This window comes from Neofelis nebulosa, chromosome 1 (assembly GCF_028018385.1).
Source record: "Neofelis nebulosa isolate mNeoNeb1 chromosome 1, mNeoNeb1.pri, whole genome shotgun sequence".
NCBI classification, from domain to species: domain Eukaryota; kingdom Metazoa; phylum Chordata; class Mammalia; order Carnivora; family Felidae; genus Neofelis; species Neofelis nebulosa.
Window position 1 is genome coordinate 36,866,293 of NC_080782.1, and position 22,129 is coordinate 36,888,421.

Sequence of the window (22,129 nt, forward strand, 5' to 3'; positions counted from 1 at the left end):
GAAATCAAGAAAGACAAAATCCTTGCCTTCTTGGATCCAAGACGATACAGTGGATGTACACGGCAGAAAGGCTTATGTTCAGAGAAGGACTTCAAGAGAACGAATTCAGATAAACTTCTCAAGGAGGGCCTCTTTGAGAAGGTACCATTTTTATGGAGACTGGGACAATAAGAATGAACCAGATATTTGTTAAATTTGTCTTCAACATATGAAAAGATAAATCACCTAATTCATGACACAGAAATAGAAACAAAAGAGTGTACTTGATGAAGTAGTGTTTTTGTAGTAACTGCTAACTGAATTAATTTGCATATGCATGGTATAAGATTTTTGTTAAGATCGTAGGTCATGCAAAACAAATTCCTTCCGCCATTTTACATCTTTGGGAGTCTTCATATTTAAAAGTATTCAAACACATTAAAAATAAACTGGGCTATAAAATGGATAAAACATAATAATGGCTTAATTAATTATGAATATAGAATAATTTTCACATTCCTTAACATTGCATTTTATGTTTTTACTCAATAGGTCTTCTGCATATGTTTTTGAGAGTCTGAAGGCTTGACCTACCTTTCACTTCTACACATTCCTGAGTACTCTGACTTGTGTTAGGGTAGAAATCACTTCTCTTTAGTATACATTAGCATCTCATATTAGGCTACATAGTTTCATAAAAATGAGCCTTCTGTACAATAAAGTATTTTAAGTTAAAACTCTTGTTGCAATATAAAATGGTGGTTGACTCAAAATTGAACATATGATTAGCAATTATATATGTTTTATATATATATATTATATAGCAATTATTTGGTGTGTGGTGTATGCCATACATATCTTATATTTTTACCTTTTGTCACAAAATACATATCATATAATCCAGCTTTCCCCTTCCAAGTATTCTACTTTCATTCATTTGACATTGATGGGATCAGTCATTCAATGTCTTCTATGTGCCGGGCACTTTCTAGACACTAGGAGCACAAGAGTGACCAAAATATGCCTTTGCCAAGTTGATGCCTCATCTTCTAACTGGAATGAAGCTTTTGATGAAATAATGTAATTTATTACTTTAAAAAGATTTCTCGTGATCTACCACGATGACTTTAATACAGTGGGTACATAACACTCTAATTTAATAGGGAGCAAGATGTATTTCTCATTGTTCTTATTGAACTTTTCTCTGGCTTTTTTAGATTCATGTTTTATTTGAATAATGACTCTTGTTATCTCTCTGCTATGTGTTTCCTTACTTTCTTGACCCATCTATTTCCTTTCTAATAAAGTCTTACCTCAGTATAACATTAAATTCATGCTTTTGCCTGATTCTGATGCCAGAAGTGCAAAAACTGAAAAGCAGGGGAACAAATGCAGAACATTGTTTTCAGGTTTTTAAGGTGTTAAGTGTCTGAGCACGCCATGATTCCATTTACAAAATCTCTATTTTTATTAAGTAGTCACAATTCTTACTCTGTTTTTCATTCATAATTCTGTTAAAGGCCATTCAGTCAGTAAATATTTGATGAGTTCTTACTATATGCTGGTCAATAAAGGTATAAAGATTAAGGCATAGCCTCTATCCTCAAGAAAATCATAATCTTAGACAAACAATAAACCGAAAAATGATAAATACAATGTTAGAGACAGAGCAGTCAGGAAAAATTTACGAAGAAGTTCACGTGTGGTAAGAGTGTTTAATGGGAAGTGGAAGGTAAGCTGAGTAGAAAGGAGTGAAGATAGAGTAGCATGAGGAAAGGCAATGAGGCGATTCACAGTACTTTCTCTTTTCCCCAGAAAATTATGAAGTTTCCTGTTGATGAAGTGTTAATGAAAAAAAAAAGTAAAGATGAAGACAGGGCATGAAGCGTCTCATATGCCATGTCAAGGAGCTTGGACTTTTCCTACAGGGGATGGGAGATCATGATCAGGTTCTAGGAAGAGAGTAGAGTCATGACATTTGTGTTCTATATCAGTCAGTATGGTGGCCATGTGATAGTATCCGTTTGAACTGAGGTCAAAAGCAGGGACAAAAGCTGTGAGTGAACTTCAGAAGTTGAATTAAAAGACACCAAGACTCTGGACCATGGTGTTTGAAAATATAAGGAAATTGGACATATGTCTTCATATGGCTGTGGATGTTTGGTAGTGGGTAAAAATGAAAAGTGAATTTTTTCCACTGAACATCACAGTAAATTAATGTGTGGCAAGAGGAAGGGTAGTTAATAAAATGCACATGGTTAAGAAGATGCACTTGTTATTCTGATTTCACACTACAATGAGTAGCTTCAGCACAGGGGAATGCTTCCCATTTAAGCATGAAACTTCTTAGGCTTCATTTTTACACTCACTTTTTCTGTCCGCTTTCTATATTCCCTCAATGACATTTTACGCTGGAATCCTAACATTTTCCTGCTTCTTTGAAATATATCCTTAGTTTTATCATATCTTCCTGTCTTGATTTAGTCTTAATCTCTGATACTGTCTCTTGGTTACCTTTGTTTCCCTGCTATGGCCTCTCCCATCCTGCCTCTGAATTCCTCTGGGCCCTTGAGAACCCAGCCTGGCTCCAGTGTCCTGAGCTTCTGCCTTTCAATGAAGGGGATTTGAATTTAAAGTAAATTCTGTAATCCAACAAAGAGATAAACTAAAGCATATTTTTTAGAAAACTATACATTATTTTGTTTCTAAAACTACAACAAAGAATGGAGTTTGAATTGTGTTTCCCAAAGCAAAACAATTTGTGATAGTCTTACTTGAGGTATTTGTAAAGAAAATAAGCTAATCAACAGCACATATTTAATTCCTTTACTGACAAACTCTTAATTGATAGTTTAAGGCTCAAAAAAAAATACAAATAACTTTTAGGGGATGCAGAAGCTTGGGAATGGTTATAAATGGTAAAGATATTAGTTGCAGTGAAAATATTTATTGAGCATTTGATATATGCTACATGCACTAGAGATTTCAAGAGAAATTTAAGATATAGATAAGCCTTTGGTCTTAAGGAACTTTCAAGACCAAAGTGGAGAAAACAAATGTGAAGCAATAATGATAACATAGACAGAATGGATACGGAGCCCACAAGAGCTGTAGACTCAGTGCATTAGGGGGGTCAAAGAAAAGAAAGATCAAATTTAGCATGGAAAATCAAAAACAAGTTATGAATAAAGATATATTATTTGAACTAGATTTTGCTAACAGATGAGTGACATTTCTGAAAACCATATGAAGCAAGGTGAGAAATTATAATTGATTTTTGCAAAACAGCAAGTTGCACAGTTTGGCTGTAGGCCACTCTGGAACATGTGGAGCAGCAGGGAAAGTAAAGCTGGAAATTTAGCTGGGACCAGAGCACAGAAGGGCTGGAATATGAGTCTAGGGAGGCTAAATTGGATTTAATTTTGTATGTAAAGAGAGAAAGTTTCTCAGGAGAGAAATGAGTAGCTCATCCTCATTTAAAAAAAAAAAAAAAAAAAGATTAATCTAGCAGCAATGTTTTAAGTGGCAGTTAGAGAAGACAGCCCAGAGACTGGAAGGCAAAGTAAGGAGACAGTGCCAACTGTCCATGTGAGAGGACTAAGGTTAGGGCCAAGGCACTGGGGAAGGCAACAGGGCACAGTGGGATGTACTGCTACAGTGCACTGATGGCATTTGGTGATTGGATGTGCAGAGCAGAGAAAGTTTCCAAAAAGACTATAATTTTACATTCCAATTGACTTGAGAGAACGACTAAAACATTTACTGAAACACTTCAAAAGGAAAATGGTTTAGTCATGATAGATAACGACTATATTACATAGCTTATTATATATACCATGTAGATTTTAAGAAAACAGCATATTGGCAAGAACTTGGAGCTCATAATTTACAGAAGTAAGGTGCAAGAAGACATAAATTTAAAAAGAACAGATTAAGATATGCAAAATGAGAAGCCAATGGCTTATTCATGGTTCAGTGTTAAGGAAGTCCAAAAAAGAGATTCAGGATGTGTGTTTTGTTAACACTTTAAAAAGTACCACCAAGGGCTCAAAGGCAAAGGCTTTGATGAGTAACAGGTCTCTGATAACTTGCAAGGAAACAGCTTTGGTAAAGCAGTGCAGATCAAACCACAGTGTAATGATTACACAGCTATCTTTTGAGAAGGTTGGTAGTAAAAGAAAGAAGGGAAAGAAAAGCACTATAAGAAATATGAACAATTATGTGAATATTCCTTTGGTCAGGAGTGACCTGAATATTCAAGTGGGCAGACAGAAGACTTCTGGGGAGGTATGGAAAGAAGATGCAAGGCAAACAGGGGATTATTGACATTCAAGTGTTTTTTGTTTGTTTTTTTTAAGTGTGTCTATTTTGAGAGAGACAGTATGAGCGGGGGAGGGACAGAGAGAGAGGGAGGGAGAGAGAATTCCAAGCAGGCTCCTTGCTGTCTCCATGCCGTCAGCACAGAGCCCAATGAGGGGCTCAAACTCACGAAATCATGAGATCAAGACCTGAGCCAAATCCAAGAGTCGGATGCTTAACCAACTGAACCACCCACGCACCATGACATTAAAGTGTTTTAATGAGGAAATAGGAAATGAATTACTTGCAACAGGTCAGGTTCGTCTATAATCAGAGGCTAAGGAATAAACAGGTAAAATGAACATGGAAGGAGAATAGAAATCAAAAAGAAGATAAAGAAACAGTTCAGTTAGCAAGAGATGACAGAGTGTAAGGTTGAAAAGATATAGACAATGAGGACACACGAAAGAATTTTTATGACTAGGGATACAGAAAATAAGACTGTTCTGACAGTCATAATTAGAAGAAAAATGTTCCAGTACTTTTTTTTTGAACAATCGAATCTGTATATGAGAGAACATATGGGAGAAGAAAAGCAAAGCACTGGGTTCTGACTCCTCTCCTGAGTAGTGTCATAACATGGACTTGAAGATTTGCCATGAAAAGAGAAAATAAACCATGACCATGTACCATGGATATTGAGGACTAGAAATCTTACCTCTCTCAGAGGATCGTTGAGTTCATTGAGAATGTTTTCCTCATCAAAGATTTTGCCTTGGTATCTGTGTTCATAGTAATCGTGTATCTTCTGACGCATATCAGCTGGTAACTTATGGAAGGACATGTATTGTTCCACTTGCTTATACTGTAAGGAATGGAAAATGGAAATTAGAAAACATTGTTATGCTGTATGAAAAATTATCATGTTACTTTGTCATGCTCAATATTCAATAACATTTGAATAACAGTAACAAAAAGAAGAAATCTTTTAAGGGGAAGGAACTAATGTACTAGGCTATAATGTACCTACTCTGTGTGACATGCTATGCAAGGAATTTATTAGGTAAACATTTCCTGTAAAGAACTGAGATGTTGTTGAGGGGCAGGAAAGGAGCTCTGAGTGAATTTAAGGGTGTCATCCCAGAAAAGCCAGTGATGGGGCAAGAAAAAAAGTGATGTTATTTTCTTGGAATCTTTGTTCAGCTGAGTTGTAAAAAAAGTATCAGGTTGAGGTTTGGTGCCTCATCTGGATAGAATCTCCTAAGTTTGGGTAGTACAAAAGGTTCTATCTTAGACCTTATAGCAAAAGATCAGACTTAATTAAAATTTGAATTTTGTGACAGAGAGCTTGGCAGCTGTTTGTAAGTCATTGAAACTCAAGCAACACAGATGCCCTGTAGAGTAAGAGAATATGTCACACTTCAATTTAGGACTTTACAGACTATCAGGGTGAGACTAGATCTAGATAATTTTACAGGTGAAAGTGAACTCAGACATTTAAGTTCATTTAACCAAGAAGTTCTTAAACTTGATTGTTTATAACACTTGGGGTGAGGTTGCCTTTTGGGATTACAGATTTTTCAGGCTTCACTCCAGAGATTGATTCCCTCAATGTATTTGCTTTTGTGAATTTACACACACTCATACATACACATATATACTTTGAAAATAAATCCCTGCTATTCAATCAAGAGCATAGATATTACCTAGAAACTTATTAGAAGAGAATTTTAGGCTTTACCCCAGACCTTTGAAATCAGAGTCTACATCTTAAAAAAAAGATCGTCAGATGACTTATATTTAAGTTTGAGAAACATTCCCTTGGGACACCTGGGTGTCTCAGTTGGTTAAGCGTCTGACCTTCAACTCAGGTCATGATCTCACGGCTCTTGAGTTCAAGCCCTGCATCAGTCTCTGTGCTAACAGCTCAGAGCCTGGAGCCTGCTTTGGATTCTTTGTCTCACTCTCTCTCTGTCCCTCTTACGCTTGTACTCTGGTTCTCTCTCTCTCTCTCAAAAACAAACAAACGTTAAAAAAAATTAAAAAAAAGAGAAACATTCCTGTGATGTTGCAAATACAGATGGTCATGAGACCACGCTTTGAAAAAATTAATTAAAGCCCCCAAACTAGTCTCATCGCATAGATGATAAAATGAATACAAATATAAAAGTATGCAATAAAACTGGATAAATATACTGGAAAAAGACTCTTCCCTTAAACAAAATACATTTGATGTGTTTTGGAGAACACATGGATATTTTCTTCTCACATCTTTTCCTGATGAAATAGCTCTGACTAGAAGATATAGCTCTCCCAACTGTTTGTCCACAATTAGTGTAGTAATTGGTACATGATAAAACATATATCTAATCAGAGACAGCAACCTATTACATTTCTTCAAGTTTGTGTACATAATTTCCTTTCACATAACATTCCTAGTTTTTAGACTTCCCTTTTGAGATTAGTATTTTTAAAGGAAATACAACTTTGCCATGAGACTTCCTTTATTTGGTCACCAGACTGTCCCCCAAGTATTTAAAGCCTGCAGGCCTATATATATCTCTTTCTCTCTGTCTGAAGCAACTTGATTATGATTTAGGCATTTTAAATTCAGCCACCAATTCTGTCACTGTCATAGTGTGTACGTAGCTTCTAGTATGTGCTTGAGAAGGATTGCTTAATTTTTCCTGAAGAGCTCAAAATCTGTATGCCTATTTAACCTTGGTAACCCGCTTGGAGAGACCTAGGATTCAGTCTACTTGCAACTCATGCAATAGTCCATTAGAAAGAAGCTTCAGTGACCTCTATAAGACTACTGTGTAGGAGAAAGTTGATTTGCAGCTGGACTCAAAAAGCTCTATCATTATTTCTAGAGACATCTGTATATCTGATTTTTACTTTTACCCAAAAAGAGGGCAGTGGGATATCTGATGTACTGTTTAGGGTCTAAGGCTCCACTGGAAACCCTCAAGTTTAACTTCTGCACTAATGATTTGCAACTAGATGATCTGGTTTGCTTATTCTGGCTTGACTATTTAAAGAGCCATTGATGGCTTGGTTGCTGAGCTCCCCCACAAACCAAGGCTCCTTGCACAGATTTTGTTGGATCAAGCCAGAAACTCAGCATGTTCCACATGCCCAAAGATGGGGTATTTTAAAAGGAAATACTCATGCTGGGGAAAGGCTCTTCAGCTTCTCTTGCTTGTCTGCATTCTCTTTCTCTGAAGCATTGTATCCTTTGCCTTTAAATAAATAAATAAAATAGGGGTGCCTGGGTGGCTCAGTCGGTTAAGCGTCCAACTTCGGCTCAGGTCATGATCTCGCGGTCCGTGGGTTCGAGCCCCGTGTCAGGCTCTGTGCTGACAGCCCAGAGCCTGGAGCCTGTTTCAGATCCTGCGCCTCCCTCTTTCTCTGACCCTCCCCTGTTCATGCTCTCTCTCTCTCTCTCTGTCTCAAAAATAAATAAATGATAATAAATAAATAAATAAATAAATAAATAAAATAAAAGTCTGATGGATCCTGTTAAATATTCAAACTTGGTAAAACAATAAAACAGCTTAAGACAACAGGACTGCCACAGTTTTTCTTATTGCATTGATGAAAATCTTTCAGTTCTGGACAAATAAAGGATTCAACTTTCTTCAGGACCAGTAGTGGTCGAATAATCTCTGCTTACTTTTCTCAACAAATTGTCCAAACTAGTTGGACTGGCAAGAATCTTTAACCTTAACCAGGATACTAAACTCTAGATTTCTCTGTTCTTTGCATGCATCTCAGGGGGTATGGGAGACAGCATTAAAAGTTAGTAGCATTTTATTCATTTTTAAGAAATCTGTGCCTATGTGTAAGGAAGGGCCTACTCATTTAGAAAACAAATAATGTGTTCAATGTCTATCTCTGGAATTGGAAAACTAATCCTTGATTAGCTAATTATAAATGTTATACGTAAAATTATTTTATTTTTACGGAAAGTCAGGATTGATTGAATATAGTTATTTTGCCTCATAAAAATCATTTAATCACTTTAGACTTTGACCAATCTACAGTAAGAATCTTATACCACATGATCTTTGTTCTTTCAGACTAAAGTTCTATGAGTATTTCTTGTCATTTAATCATACTGAGTTCAATTTGATTTGACCCATATTACATATTTTAAACATTAATTGATTTATAGTAATTACTGATCTAACAAATACTAACTGATTGCTGTGTGCCAATGGTTCTCAAAGTACAGTTGATAAAACACCAGTATCACTGGGTAACTTGTTAGAAATGCATGGTTGAAGTTTTCACCCCAGATCTACTAAATCAGAAACTCTGAATTAGAAATTCTAGCAGTCTGTGTTTTAACAAGCCTTCCCTGCACTAAAATATCAGAACCACTCCTATATGCTAAGTAGTGAGCTAATTTGGGACATAAAGAAGCACGTTTGAGTGAGAGTAGGGGATAGAAAGGAAATCCAGTTTTGACAAGTTAAGTTTAAGATGTCCATGGCACATCCTAATGCTTATATGTAGGTCAGGCACTTAAAAGAAAAGATATACACATAATCAATGATTAAGAGATCACTAAGGGAGAATGTGTCAAATAAAAGGATTTTTTAAAGTGGAACCTACAGTTTTTTTTTTTATTTTTTACATTTATTTATTTTTGAGACAGAGAGAGACAAAGCATGAACGGGGGAGGGTCAGAGAGAGGGAGACACAGAATCTGAAACAGGCTCCAGGCTCTGAGCTGTCAGCACAGAGCCCGACGCGGGGCTCAAACTCACAAACCGTGAAATTATGACCCGAGCCAAAGTCGGACGCTTAACCAACTGAGCCACCCAGGTGCCCCTGGAACCTATGTTTTAAAAGCAGTTGCATCATGGAAATTGATCAAGTTAAGGGAACTGAGATTAGCCAGCGAAATGTGACAGAACCAAAAAACTTGACTCACAGCAAAGAAGGATAAAATTCAAGGGAAAGATAGGGTGCTCAAAAGGAGTATTTCTAAGAAAAGAGGTATTGAACCATAACCACCGAATTTGGGAATTGGGTATAATGATCTTTGGTAGAATACAACACTTATTGAAAACAGGGACAATGTATTTTTGTCTGTTTCCCTCATACCTAACAGGACTTGCAAAAATGAATGAAAATATGATGTATGTGCGATTTGAAGAGTAAAAATAATAAACTACTCATTGAAAAAGACACCTAGTAGTGGGTGGATAATGGAAAAAACGTAGAAGAGAGCAAAGTTGAAAAAAAGGTAAAATGGAAAGGATTCTGTTACTTGTAGTACTATACTGTATGCAAAAGATAACTTGATACATTTGATAGTCACTGATGAAGAGATTTTTGAAAAACAAAGATGTGAATACAATTCTTTCTTGAATATATAAAGCCAAAAGCTCAAACCGTCAGATCTAAAGAAACTACAGCATTACTATTTAAAATTCTAATGTGTTTTATTTTCAAAATATTCTGTGCAATTAAAATAGTACATAAAAATAATGTGTGAATATGATACTAAAAATGATATCTAATAGAGTGTTTATAATGAAGGCAACATTCCATTATTAAACTCATTCCTCCCATGTTACCACTTTTATAACTTTTATTTTTTTATTGTTGAGAGAGAGAGAGATGGAGGAGTGCACAGGGAAAAGCACAAGGAAAACACTTCCCAAAGCCATTGACTGGGAAAATAAGAGAGACTGATGTTTGAGAGTTTTTACAACCACGGGACTCAAAGACTGGAGTTTGAGAGGTCCATAGCATGGCTGGTATGGAGCCTGGGAGGTGCTGCAGTGCTCCTGTGGAGGAGGGCTGATAGCCCAGGGGCAGACAGCATAATCTGAGAATCCCCTGGGACATACTGAGAGAGATGGGTCCCTGTCTTGAAGCACATCTGCAAGGTGGCATTTCCTCTCTGGATACAAAAGAGCTTGCAGGCACCATTTCCCTCCCCCAACCCTCAGCATAAACTAACTTCAGTAAGCAGCACAGTGCCAACACCAAAAGCCTAAACCACTTACACCAAGCCCCACCTCCTGCCCTCTGCAGATGCTGCATATCATTGGGAAGTGTGCCTGAGAACCAGGGAAGCAGGCCCCTCCCCCAGAAGACCAGCATAAACCCCTTGCTTGCACCCCTACTGACCACAGAGTTCTGCAAAGCTTCAGCTCTGGTGGAGATAGCATAAGGTCTCTTTTAACAAGCAGACCTGAGCATACCTAGTTAAAACTCACCACACTCTGGCCAGAGTCCCAATACTCCCCATTGCAGGCAAGGAGAAACTCTGCAGAGGACTGCCTGAGGGAAAGAGAAACCAAAACACCATAGCAGAGTGCACACAGCATACACCAAAGACACTTCCTGAAGTGCCAGGCCATGCATGGTATATGACCTCTTTATAAAGCCATTACTTTCAAGAGCAGGAAACATAACAGGCTTTGGTAACACAGAGAAGACAGAGACCTAGACAAAATGCCAAGATGGAGGGATTCATCCCCAAAAAAGAACAAGAAATGGTCACAGACAGTGATCTAATCAAAACAGATATATGCAATATGTCTTATCAAGAAATTAAAGCAGCAATCATAAGGATACTAGGTGGGCTTGAGAAAGGCATAGAGGACAACAGGGAGTCCTTTACTATAGATAACAAAAGACCTAAAAGCTAGTCAGGATGAAGTGAAAAATGTGGTAACTGAGATTCAAAAATGAGTAAATGTAATGATCACAAGTATGGAAGAAGCAGAGGAATAAATATGTGACATAGGAGATATAATTATGGAAAACAATGAAGCTTAAAAGAAGAAGTAAAGAAAAATGTTAGATCATGAATGTAGACTTAGGGAACTCAGTGACTCCATAAAGTGTAATAACATTCATATGATAGGAGTACCAGAGGAAGAAGAGAGGGAAAGGGGGGCAGAAGGCTTATTTGAGGAAATAATGGCTGAAAACTTCCCTAATGGGGAAGGAAACATACATCCAAATCCAAGAAGCACACAGAACTCCCGTCTAAATCAACAACAGCAGGCTAGCAGCAAGACAAATTGTAGTTAAATTTGCAAAATTTAGAGATAAAGAAAAAAATCCTAAGAGCAGCAAGACAAAAGAAGTCCCTAACTTACAAGGGAAGAAAATAAGGTTAGCAGCAGATCTCTCCACAGAAACTTGGCAGGCAAGAAGGGAGTAGCATGATACATTCAATGTGCTGAATGGGAAAAATATGCAGCCAAGAATACTCTGTCCAGCAAGGCTATCATTCAGAATAGAAGGAGAGATAAAGAGTTTTCCAGACAAACAAAAACTAAGAGTCATGACTACAAAACAAGCCCTGCAAAAAATATTAAAGGGACCTCTTTGAGTTGGGGAAAAAAGACCAAAAGTGACAAAGACTTGCAAGGAACAGAAAATCGCCAGAAACAATCACAACACAAGCAATAAAATGGGACTAAATTCATATCTATCAATAATCATTCTGAATGCAAATGGACTAAATGCTCCAATTAAAAGACATAAGGTGTCAGATGGATAAAAAAATAAGATCCACCTATATGTTGCCTATAAGGAGATCGATTTTAGACCTAATGACAACTGCAGGTTGAAAGTGAGGGGATGGAGAACCATTTGTCATGCAATGGATGTCAAAAGAAAGCTGGAGTAGCACCATTATATCAGACAAACTAGATTCTAAGCCAAAGACTGTAACAAAAATAAAAAAGGACACTATATCATAATAAAGGGGTCTATCCAACAAGAAGATCTAACAATTGTAAATATTTATGCCTTCAACGTGATAGAACCCAAATATATAAATAATAGCAAACACAGTAGAACACATTGGTAATAATACAGTAATAGTAGGGGACTTTAACACCCCACTGACATCAATGGACAGATCATCTAAGGGGAAAATTAACAAGGAAATAATGGCTTTGAATGACACACTGACCCAGATGGACTTAACAGATATATTCAGAACATTTCATCCTAACAGCAGAATACACATTCTTTTCAAGTGCACATGGGACATTCTCCAGAATAGATCACATATTGGGTCATAAATCAGGCCTCAACAGACACAAAAAGGTTGAGATCATACCATGCATATTTCAAAGCATAATGCTGTGAAATTTGAAGGAAACTGCAAGGTAAAATTTGGAAAGACCACAAATACATGGAAGTTAAAGAACATCCTATTAAAGAATGAATGGGTTAACCAGGAAATTAAAGAAAAAATAAAAAATACATGGAAGCAAATGAAAATTAACACAAGACAGTCAAAAACCTTTGGGATGCAGCAAAAGCTGTATAAGAGGGAAGTATATTGCAATACAAGCCTACCTCAAGAAGCAAGAAAAATCTCCAATATAGTACCTAACCTTACACCTAGAGGAACTAAACAACAACAACAACAACAACAACAACAACAACAACAATAACAACAACAAATGAAACCTAAAGCCAGTAAAGAGGGTAAGTAATGAAGATTAGAACAGAAACAAATGATATAGAAACAAAAAAAAATAAACCACAGTAGTAAAGATCAATGAAACCAGCAACTGGTTCTTTGAAAAAATTAATACAATTGATAAACCCCTAGTCAGACCTGTCAAAAAGAAAAGAGGAAGGACCACAATAAATAAAATCACAAATGAGAGAGGAGAGATCACAACCAACAGCACAGAAATACAAGCAATTATAAGAGAATGTTAGGAAAAATTACATGCCATTCTGAAAGAAATGAATAAATTTCCAGAAACATAAACTACCAAGACTGAAATGGTAAAAACACAAAACTTGAACAGAATAATAACTGACAAAGAAATTGAATCAGTAGTCAAAAATCTTCCAATAAATGAAAATTCATGGCCAGATGGCTTTAGAGGGGAATGCTACCAAACATTTAAGAAGAGTTGATACCTAGTTTCCTTAAACTCTTCCAAAAAATAGAAATGGAAAGAAAACTTCCAAACTCATTCTACAAGGCCTGCATTACCTTGATTCCAAAACCAATTACCCCACTGAAAAAGAATATTATAGGCCAATATCCTTGATGAACATGGATGCAAAAATTCTCAACAAAACAGTACCACATTGAATCCAATAGTACATTAAAAGGGTCATTCACCATGATCAAGTGGGATTTAATTTTGGACTTCAAGGGTGGTTCAGTATTTGCAAATCAATCAGTGTGATATACCACATTAATAAAAGAAAAGATAAGATGTATGATCCTCTCAATAGATACAGAGAAAGCATTTGACAAACCACAGCATCCATTCCTGATAAAAACCTGTAACATCATAGGGACAGAGGGAACATACCGCAACATCATAAAGACCATATATACAAAAGACCTACAGGTAATATCATCCTCAATAGGGAAAGAGTGAGAGCTTTTCCTCTATGGTCAGGAACAAGACAGGATGTCCACTCTCACCATTGTCATTTAATAATGGGAAGTCCTAGTCTCAGCAATCAGAGTACAAAAATAAAAATAAAATAAAATGCATCCAAATTGGCAAGGAAAAAGTCAAACTTTCACTATTCATGGATGACATGACACTCCAGGTAGAAAACCGAAAAGACTCCACCAAAAATTTGCTAGAACTGATACATGAATTCAGCAACATTGTAGGATACAAAATCAATGTACAGAAATAGGTTGTATTTCTAGACATCAATAATGAAGCAGCAGAATAGGAATCAAGGAATCGATCCCATTTATAATTGCACCAAAACCCATAAGATACCTAGGAACAAACCTAACCAAAGAGGTAAAAGATCTGTACTCTGAAAACTTTAGAATACTTATGAAAGAAATTGAAGATGACACAAATAAATAGAAAAACATTCCATGCTTATAGATTGAAAGAACAAATATTGTTAAAATGTCACTACTACCCAAAGCACTGTACACACTTAATGCAATCCCTATCAAAATACCAACAGTGTTTGTTTGCTTTTTTTTTCCACAGAGCTAGAACAAACAATCCTAAAATTTGTGTGGAACCACAAAAGACCCCAAATAGCCAAAGTGTTCTTGAAAAAGAAAAGCAGGGCTGGAGTCATCACAATTCCAAATTTCAAGTTATATTACAAAGCTGTCATGATCAAGTCAGTACAGTACTGGTACAAAAACAGACACATAGATCAATGCAACAGCACAGAAAACCTAGAAATGGACCCACAACTATATGGTCAACTCATCTGCAAAGAAGCAGGAGAGTACATCCAATGGAAAATAGACAGTTTCTTCAACAAATGGTGTTGGGAAAACTGGACAGTGACATGCAGAAGGATGAAACTGGACCACATTCTTGACCATACACCAAATACATTCCAAATGGATGAAAGACCTAAATGTGATACAGGAAACCATACAAATCCTATAGGAGAACACAGCAGTAACCTCTTTGACACTGGATGGAGCAACTTATTACTAGATACATCTTCTGAGGCAAGGAAAACAAAAGGAAAAATGAACTATTGGGACTTTGGCAAGATAAAAAGTTTCTGTACAGCAAAGGAAACAATCAACAAAACTAAAAGGCAACCGACAGAATGCAAGAAGATATTTTCAAATGATATACCTGATAAGGGATTAGTATCCAAAATTTATAAAGAATTTATTGAACCCAACACCCAAAAAACCAATAATATAGTTAAGAAATGGACAGAAGACATGAACAGACATTCCAAAGATGACATACAGAGGGCTAATAGACACATAAAAAGACGCTCAACATCACTCATCATCAGGAAAACACAAATCAAAACTATAGTGAGATACCAACTCACACCTGTCAGAATGGCCAAAATTAATGCCTCAGAAAACAACAGATGTTGGTGAGGATGCAGAGAGAGGAGAACCCTCTTGCACTGCTGGTGGGAATGCAAACTGGTGCAGCTGTTCTGAAAAATAGCATGGAGATTCCTCAAAAAGTTAAAAATAGAACTACCCTATGATCCATCAATTGCACTAGTAGGTATTTACCCAAAGGATACAAAAATACTGATTCAAATGGATACATGCACCTGTGTTTATAGCAGCATTATCAACAATAGCCAAATCATAGAAAGAACCCAATATCCACTGATTGATAAATGGATAGGAAAGATGTGGTATATACATATACAATGAATATGTATAAAGAGAATAAAATCTTTTCATTTACCACAACATGGATGGAGCTAGAGTGTATTCTGCTAAGTGAAATAAATCAGTCAGAGAAAGACAAATACATACAATTTCACTCATATGTGGAATTTAAAATACAAAACAAATGAACATGTGGGGAAAGAGAGAGAGGAAGACCTAAAATAGACTCTTAACTATAGAGAATAAGCTGAGTGTTGCTTGGGGGAACGGGAGGAGGGGAGGATGGGCTAAATGAGTGATGGTAATTAAGGAGGCCCCTGTTGTGATGAGCACAGGGTGTTATATGTAAGTGATAAATCACTAAATTCTACTCCTGAAATATTACACTATTTGTCAACTAATTGGAATTTAAATAAAATCTTGAAAGTAAAAAAAAAAAGGCTGTAATGATAATTGTAATTCCACACTTTATGTAATGAGACTATATAGTTTCAAAGTTTTTATATAGTGAGACTGCAAATGATTCCTGAAATAATTATTAATGGTAAGATCATTGCCACCAAAAGTCAGCCTCCTTGCTAGAATGTACCACAATCTTTGGAGATGATAGTAAATGTTCCTACGTAACCTAAGAAAGGGAATCTGAATTCCTACATTTTATTCCTAAGATAAATCTATTTATACAATAATTTTTAAAAATTAATGCAATACTTCATAATATCCTATTTAGCTGACACTCTACACATTTTATGACCAATAGATAAGAATATACTTTTAAAAATTAGTATTAGCATATGCAAATGCTGTATTTATATGGAATCTCATTAGATAATAAATTTAGTGTTATTTTAATAAAATGCTGACTGAGCAAGCAGCAGTACTTCAAAAAGTGAAAGTATTATGGATAATTATCAATATATTTCTGGGGATGATATGATATGATATTATATTGTGTAATAAGTTTCAAACAAACCATAGGACATCCAAAAAGGCTACTCTGTCCTCTTTATAATATTTGGTAACTATTTTTCCAATACATTTCCAGAATATTCTATTTTACTCACATAATTTATAATGTTCATTTATTTTTTATAGATACACAAAGGAGAAGGAAATATATCTAGATTATACTAAATATAAGGGCTATTAAATAGATATTAAAAATTTTACTGAATATTACATATACTTTATATTATGTTTCCAGCATACATCAAAACTAATATTTTAAATTGTAAAACAAAGAGAAAAAACAAGGTGTACTAATTCAACACCTTTTGTGTTGCCTTCTAAAGCTTATTGAAACATCGGAGTTTTTTGGTGCCCCTCATTTCCTGACAGAGGTAGATAATTATCATGACACCTTCTTTAACAACTATATATTTATTGTGAGTTTCAAAGTAACACAGCTCTAATTCTTATTTCTAAAAACATATTTTTATTGTAATTACTTTGGAATAGGTTTATTTAAAAAGAAAGATAAGAATAAAATATCTTCATAGATGGCATTCAATAAGTAGAGGGCAATGAACAAAAAAATTGAATTACACTTTTAGTATTAACCATTGCATAATTTAGTCATACTATTAAAGCATTATTCTATTCACAGATAGTTATTGGGAAGATCATTAAACAGCATGTAGCTAAAAATCCAGTTAAGTTAAAATATACACCTTATGCTCAATGAAAAAACATCATTGTAGAAATGGTGTCTGAAATGACATTTTTCATACAGAATAACAATTTCTATAAATTTTATATTCAAATGCTTACATGTTGTAAATTTAATCATAATTTTAAAAATAATAACAGTGAAATATTTAAAGTTGCCCTTCAATGACTGATAATCAATTATCAGTTACTTTTAAAAAATATTTAAGCCAATCATGATTGCATCTATGACTGAGTTATCTTATTTTTTACAAAGATATTTTTAGTATTGTTATTTATTTATTTTTAATTTTTTAAGTGAAATTATTTATTTTGAGAGAGAGAGAGGCAAAGGGAGAGGGAAATATAGAGAATCCCAAGCAGGCTCCACACTGTCAGCACAGTGTATTTTGCTAAGCGAATAGCGGGGCTCGAACCCACATACCATGAGATCATGACCTGAGTTGAAATCAAGAGTCGGGTGCTTAACTGACTGAGCCACCCAGGTGCCCCAGTGTTGTCATGTATTTACATGGTAACTGAAGTCATGGTTTCTCTTTTGATCCTACAAATTTAAAAATAAATGAACACTTTTATATACACATGTATAGCATATATGTATATATGTGTATAACACATAGCCTATCTGCTATAGGCTCTGTCTTATATATATGTATATAAAGCTAGGTTATATTCAAATGATCTTATCAAGCATTATTTCTAAAATATTTACAGCAAGATTGAACATTTTCAAGAACTATGCTGTAAACACAGCAAAATTCAATTCATACATCCTGAGGAGGGAGTTATATTTTTCAATTGCACTGGAAAAATGGCTGTATTCAAATATACAACCAGTATTCCTCTATTTTTATATTGAGGTGGGAAAAAGTTTTCTTTCAGCAAAAAAGGATTCATCATTATTTTTTGAAATTCTTTAAGTAACATAATTATATAAGAATAATTCATATAATAATAAAAGTATCCTGATATACTTAAATTTGACTTCTAATATAGTAAATGAGGAAAAAAATTAAGAGCAAATCACACATGAAGGAAAGCAGATGGTTGCTGAGTTATCTTTTCTGCAGAAGTTTGAGTGAGATACTTCAATTTTATCTTCACTCTTATCTTTTTTTTTGGAAAGCTGGGTAATGAAACATGGGTTTTCTCTATAAAAGAGGAAATTCTTCAGCTGTCAAGATATGGGGAAATGTTTTTGTGATAGTGAATAAGTATCTACCTGGACTGGAAAACTATCAAAATTACAAGCTAACAGATGATCTTAAAATCCTTACAGAAAATATTATCAGTTAAAAAGTATTACTCCTCCATCCAGAATGATCTCTTCCAATACAAACATACATTTGCCCTCTGGTTTATGGAACCTAGTGCTTTCCATTCAGATATTTCACAATGGATTATACTTTCATATATTTAAAAACAAAATCATTAAAAAAACTTGGAAATTGTTCACACTGCATGGTTCATTCATTCATTCATTATTCTTCTTATGGTTTGGTTTTAAAATGGACAGATTCTCAAAAGTTTTCCAAAAGTCAGTGTAAAACTTTTAAGTATTTTAAGTTTAAGACTTATCTAAGTAGTTATAAATAATACTAATACTAATGAAAGATCATTGTATTTAGCAATTAGAATAAAATGCTTAATTACAAAATAAATTGTCCATATAAAACATTCTTAGAAATCTATTTTTTTTAGCAATTACAGAATAAAAGTTAAGAGGATAGATGATTACTAGAAATTTAAACAGACATAATTATTATAATAGAGTAAAAATGTATGCTTGAATATTTTTTAAAAGACTTTTCCTGATCTAAATGGTTTTGACCTTTATTGCTGCAGTTTTTCTCGCAGTGTGTGTGTGTGTGTGTGTGTGTGTGTAGGAAAATGATTTTTATCCTTAATTTAACAAGACTACAGATTGACATACATGGTAACCTCATCACTTTTTCATTTTTCCGTAGGACCACTTAAAATAGTCTATTCTGTTTAAACATTTATTTCCCTCCTCCAACATTTTTTTCACTCACAGATGATCTTACCTAAAATCCTAAGAATAAATGGAAGTTTTCATACAAAAATGTCTATTAACTCACTTGGAAAGATACCAGTATGTTTCCCTTCTCTTCTTCTTGCTCTTGTAACAATGGAAGTGTTTCTTCTCCCAGTCCAATCTCATCTTTTAACTGTGTTTGAATATCCTCTCTTCATCCCTCCTTAGGAACATGACCCTATCTGCTATAGGGTAATGTCTTATACTTCAACTTTCTCCAGTGCCTCCAGCCATTTATACTCATTTCTCCAGTTAAAATACTACTACTACGACGACTACGACTACCACCATCCTAGTCAAGGCCAGATTAGAAGAGAAAGCAAAGCAGAAGCCTTGTTTCACTCAGTCATAAAGGGGTCAACAGTTCACACCATTTCTAATAATCATAAGATTTTTGTGGTGAATTTATTCTGAATGGAGAAGAGTGGATTCTGTTTCACTTGTTAAGTCTTTATGGTTTCATGTTATAATTTCTCAGAACCAACTGAGAATTCAAGAGGATGACACTAGCTTGATTTTTTTCATTTCTTCTCAGTGCTAAATGATTTTAAGGAGGCATATTCAATCAATAGTTATTAATAATGAGCATCTTTTTAGCCAGGTGTTTGCTTGGTTAAGTTAGGCAGTTGGCAAGGGTTATAGACAGTTATGTAGAAATGATAAATGATAGAGGAATTTGGAAATTATTCTAGTGGCCCTCTTTTCTTCTGCATCAATACTCATTGGTAGGGAATGCTGTCTTCTTTAAGTTTCCTGCTTTAAGTGATATATATATATATATATATATATATATATATACACACTGAGAAGTCCTTTTTTTTTAATTTTTTTTCAACGTTTATTTATTTTTGGGACAGAGAGAGACAGAGCATGAACGGGGGAGGGACAGAGAGAGAGGGAGACACAGAATCGGAAGCAGGATCCAGGCTCTGAGCTGTCAGCACAGAGCCCGACGCGGGGCTCGAACTCACGGACCGTGAGATCGTGACCTGGCTGAAGTCGGACGCTTAACCGACTGCGCCACCCAGGCGCCCCTACACTGAGAAGTCCTAAATGTCTATCTGCAGACTTGACTTCTTTCAAAGACAGATTCATATGTCCAGTTGCTGAAGTGGCATCTTCACTTGGATGTGTAATAATGATCCCACATTTAATACATCCAAGGCTGAAATCTTATTCCAAAACTTCATTTTGCCATATTTGATCTCATCTCTGCATCTCAGATAATGATGACTTTCTAACAGTAGCTGACACCAAGAACAATGCAGTTGATTTTGTCATATTTCTTTCTTTCACATACCACTGCTGTCAGCAAATTTTATCAGATGCACTTATTTTCTCTTTACACCTTTACTGAAGTATAATTTATATAAAATAAAATTCACACTTTGAGTGTACATTTCCATGAACAATCAGTGGCATGCCCATTTTAGAACATTTCCATCTCCCCAAAATGTTCCCTCACTCTCCTTTGTGGTTATCCTACATCGTCAACTCTGGTCCCAGGAAACTAATGACCTGTCACTTGCTCTTCCTTTTCTAGAATTCTACGTAAATAGGACAATGCAATATATAATCTTTTGAATCTGACATTTTTTCACTTAGCATGATGTTTCTGAGACACATTCATGTTGTTGAATATATCAGTAGATATTTTCTTTAAGTTTTTATTGCTGAATAATATTCTAGGACCTACTTTTACAACATATTCACCTGTTCATGTCTAGTCCTACAAACTTAGTCCAGGTCATGAACATATCCTATATAGTTAACTCCAATAGCTTTCTAACTGGTCTCTCTGCCTTACCTTTTGATTGCTCATAATTAAATCTCAACCCAGTAACCAGCACTATCCTTTTAAAATGTAAGTCTGGGACGCCTGGGTGGCTCAGTCGGTTGGGCGTCCGACTTCAGCTCAGGTCACGATCTCGTGGTCCGTGAGTTCGAGCCCCGCATCCGGCTCTGGGCTGATGGCTCAGAGCCTGGAGCCTGTTTCAGATTCTGTGTCTCCCTCTCTCTCTGCCCCTCCCCCATTCATGCTCTGTCTCTCTCTGTCTCAAAAATAAATAAACGTTAAAAAAATAATAAAAAAAATAAAAAAAATAAAATGTAAGTCTGATCATGTCATGTTTTGTTTAAAACTTTTCAAGTATTCAAGTCACAGAGTGAAAGTAGAAATCTTTCAATGACCTACAAAACCATATGTGACGTAGCCTTCTGTTACTTCCCCTATTACTATCCTTTTGCTGGCTAAGTACAGTCTTGTTGGTACCTTAAATCTGGAAATACAGAAGAGAACACAAGAGTATCAGAGGAGACAGAATTAAATAGATCTTCCTGCGTTGCTCATTTTCCTCAGTGGTAAGAAATTTAAAGCTCTATAATATTAAGATGTAGAATATACTGTAAAATTTGAATTTTTAAGATAAATTTTCATGTTGAGACATGTGACTTCAGTTTATACCCCCCAAAACATCCCAAGGTATATTTTTAAATTTCTCTACATTTTAATTGTTCTGGTAAAGAAGTATGAAAATCACAATTTGCTTAATTGATCATTCTGGAGAATGAGCATAACAAAATTTAATTACATTCAAGCTAAGTTAAAGCTGATGTAGGAGAGACTTTAGAAATGGATAATTTTAGCTCTAAATTTTGTTTAATCAAGTTTTAAAGTTTCTAACAACAACAAAATATACCATGCTAGAGAACCCAATGTCTGACACAAATTTTACTTTCACTGGGTGAAATTCAAACAGACTCACAGCTAATTTTTACTTGGGAAAGTGAAAAAGGTATGAGATTTATATTTCTTTTAGAAATACAGTAGTGTGGCTTTATTTCCCTGCTAATGGAGTATATTAAAATACTACAGTGTGAAAAACAGAAGGATGTTTTTGTTCTTGAGATAGACATAACTTTATATGGAACAACAAAATATTCACACATTTGATTAGTAACAAATACATTTCCCTAATATAATCAAAGAAAGAAACCACACAGGAATAAAACCCCTGAAA

At 35.2% G+C, this 22,129-nt stretch overlaps 1 protein-coding gene across 1 annotated transcript in view; it reads right to left on the reverse strand.

Annotated features, from left to right (window-relative positions):
* Nucleotides 1-22,129, reverse strand: part of HCN1 (hyperpolarization activated cyclic nucleotide gated potassium channel 1) — a 393,365-nt gene that overhangs the window by 67,159 nt on the left and 304,077 nt on the right. Inside the window, exon 5 of the mRNA XM_058719343.1 lies at nucleotides 4,997-5,143. Within this exon, the coding sequence (XP_058575326.1) occupies nucleotides 4,997-5,143 (147 nt within the window). The remainder of the gene's footprint in view (nucleotides 1-4,996; nucleotides 5,144-22,129) is intronic.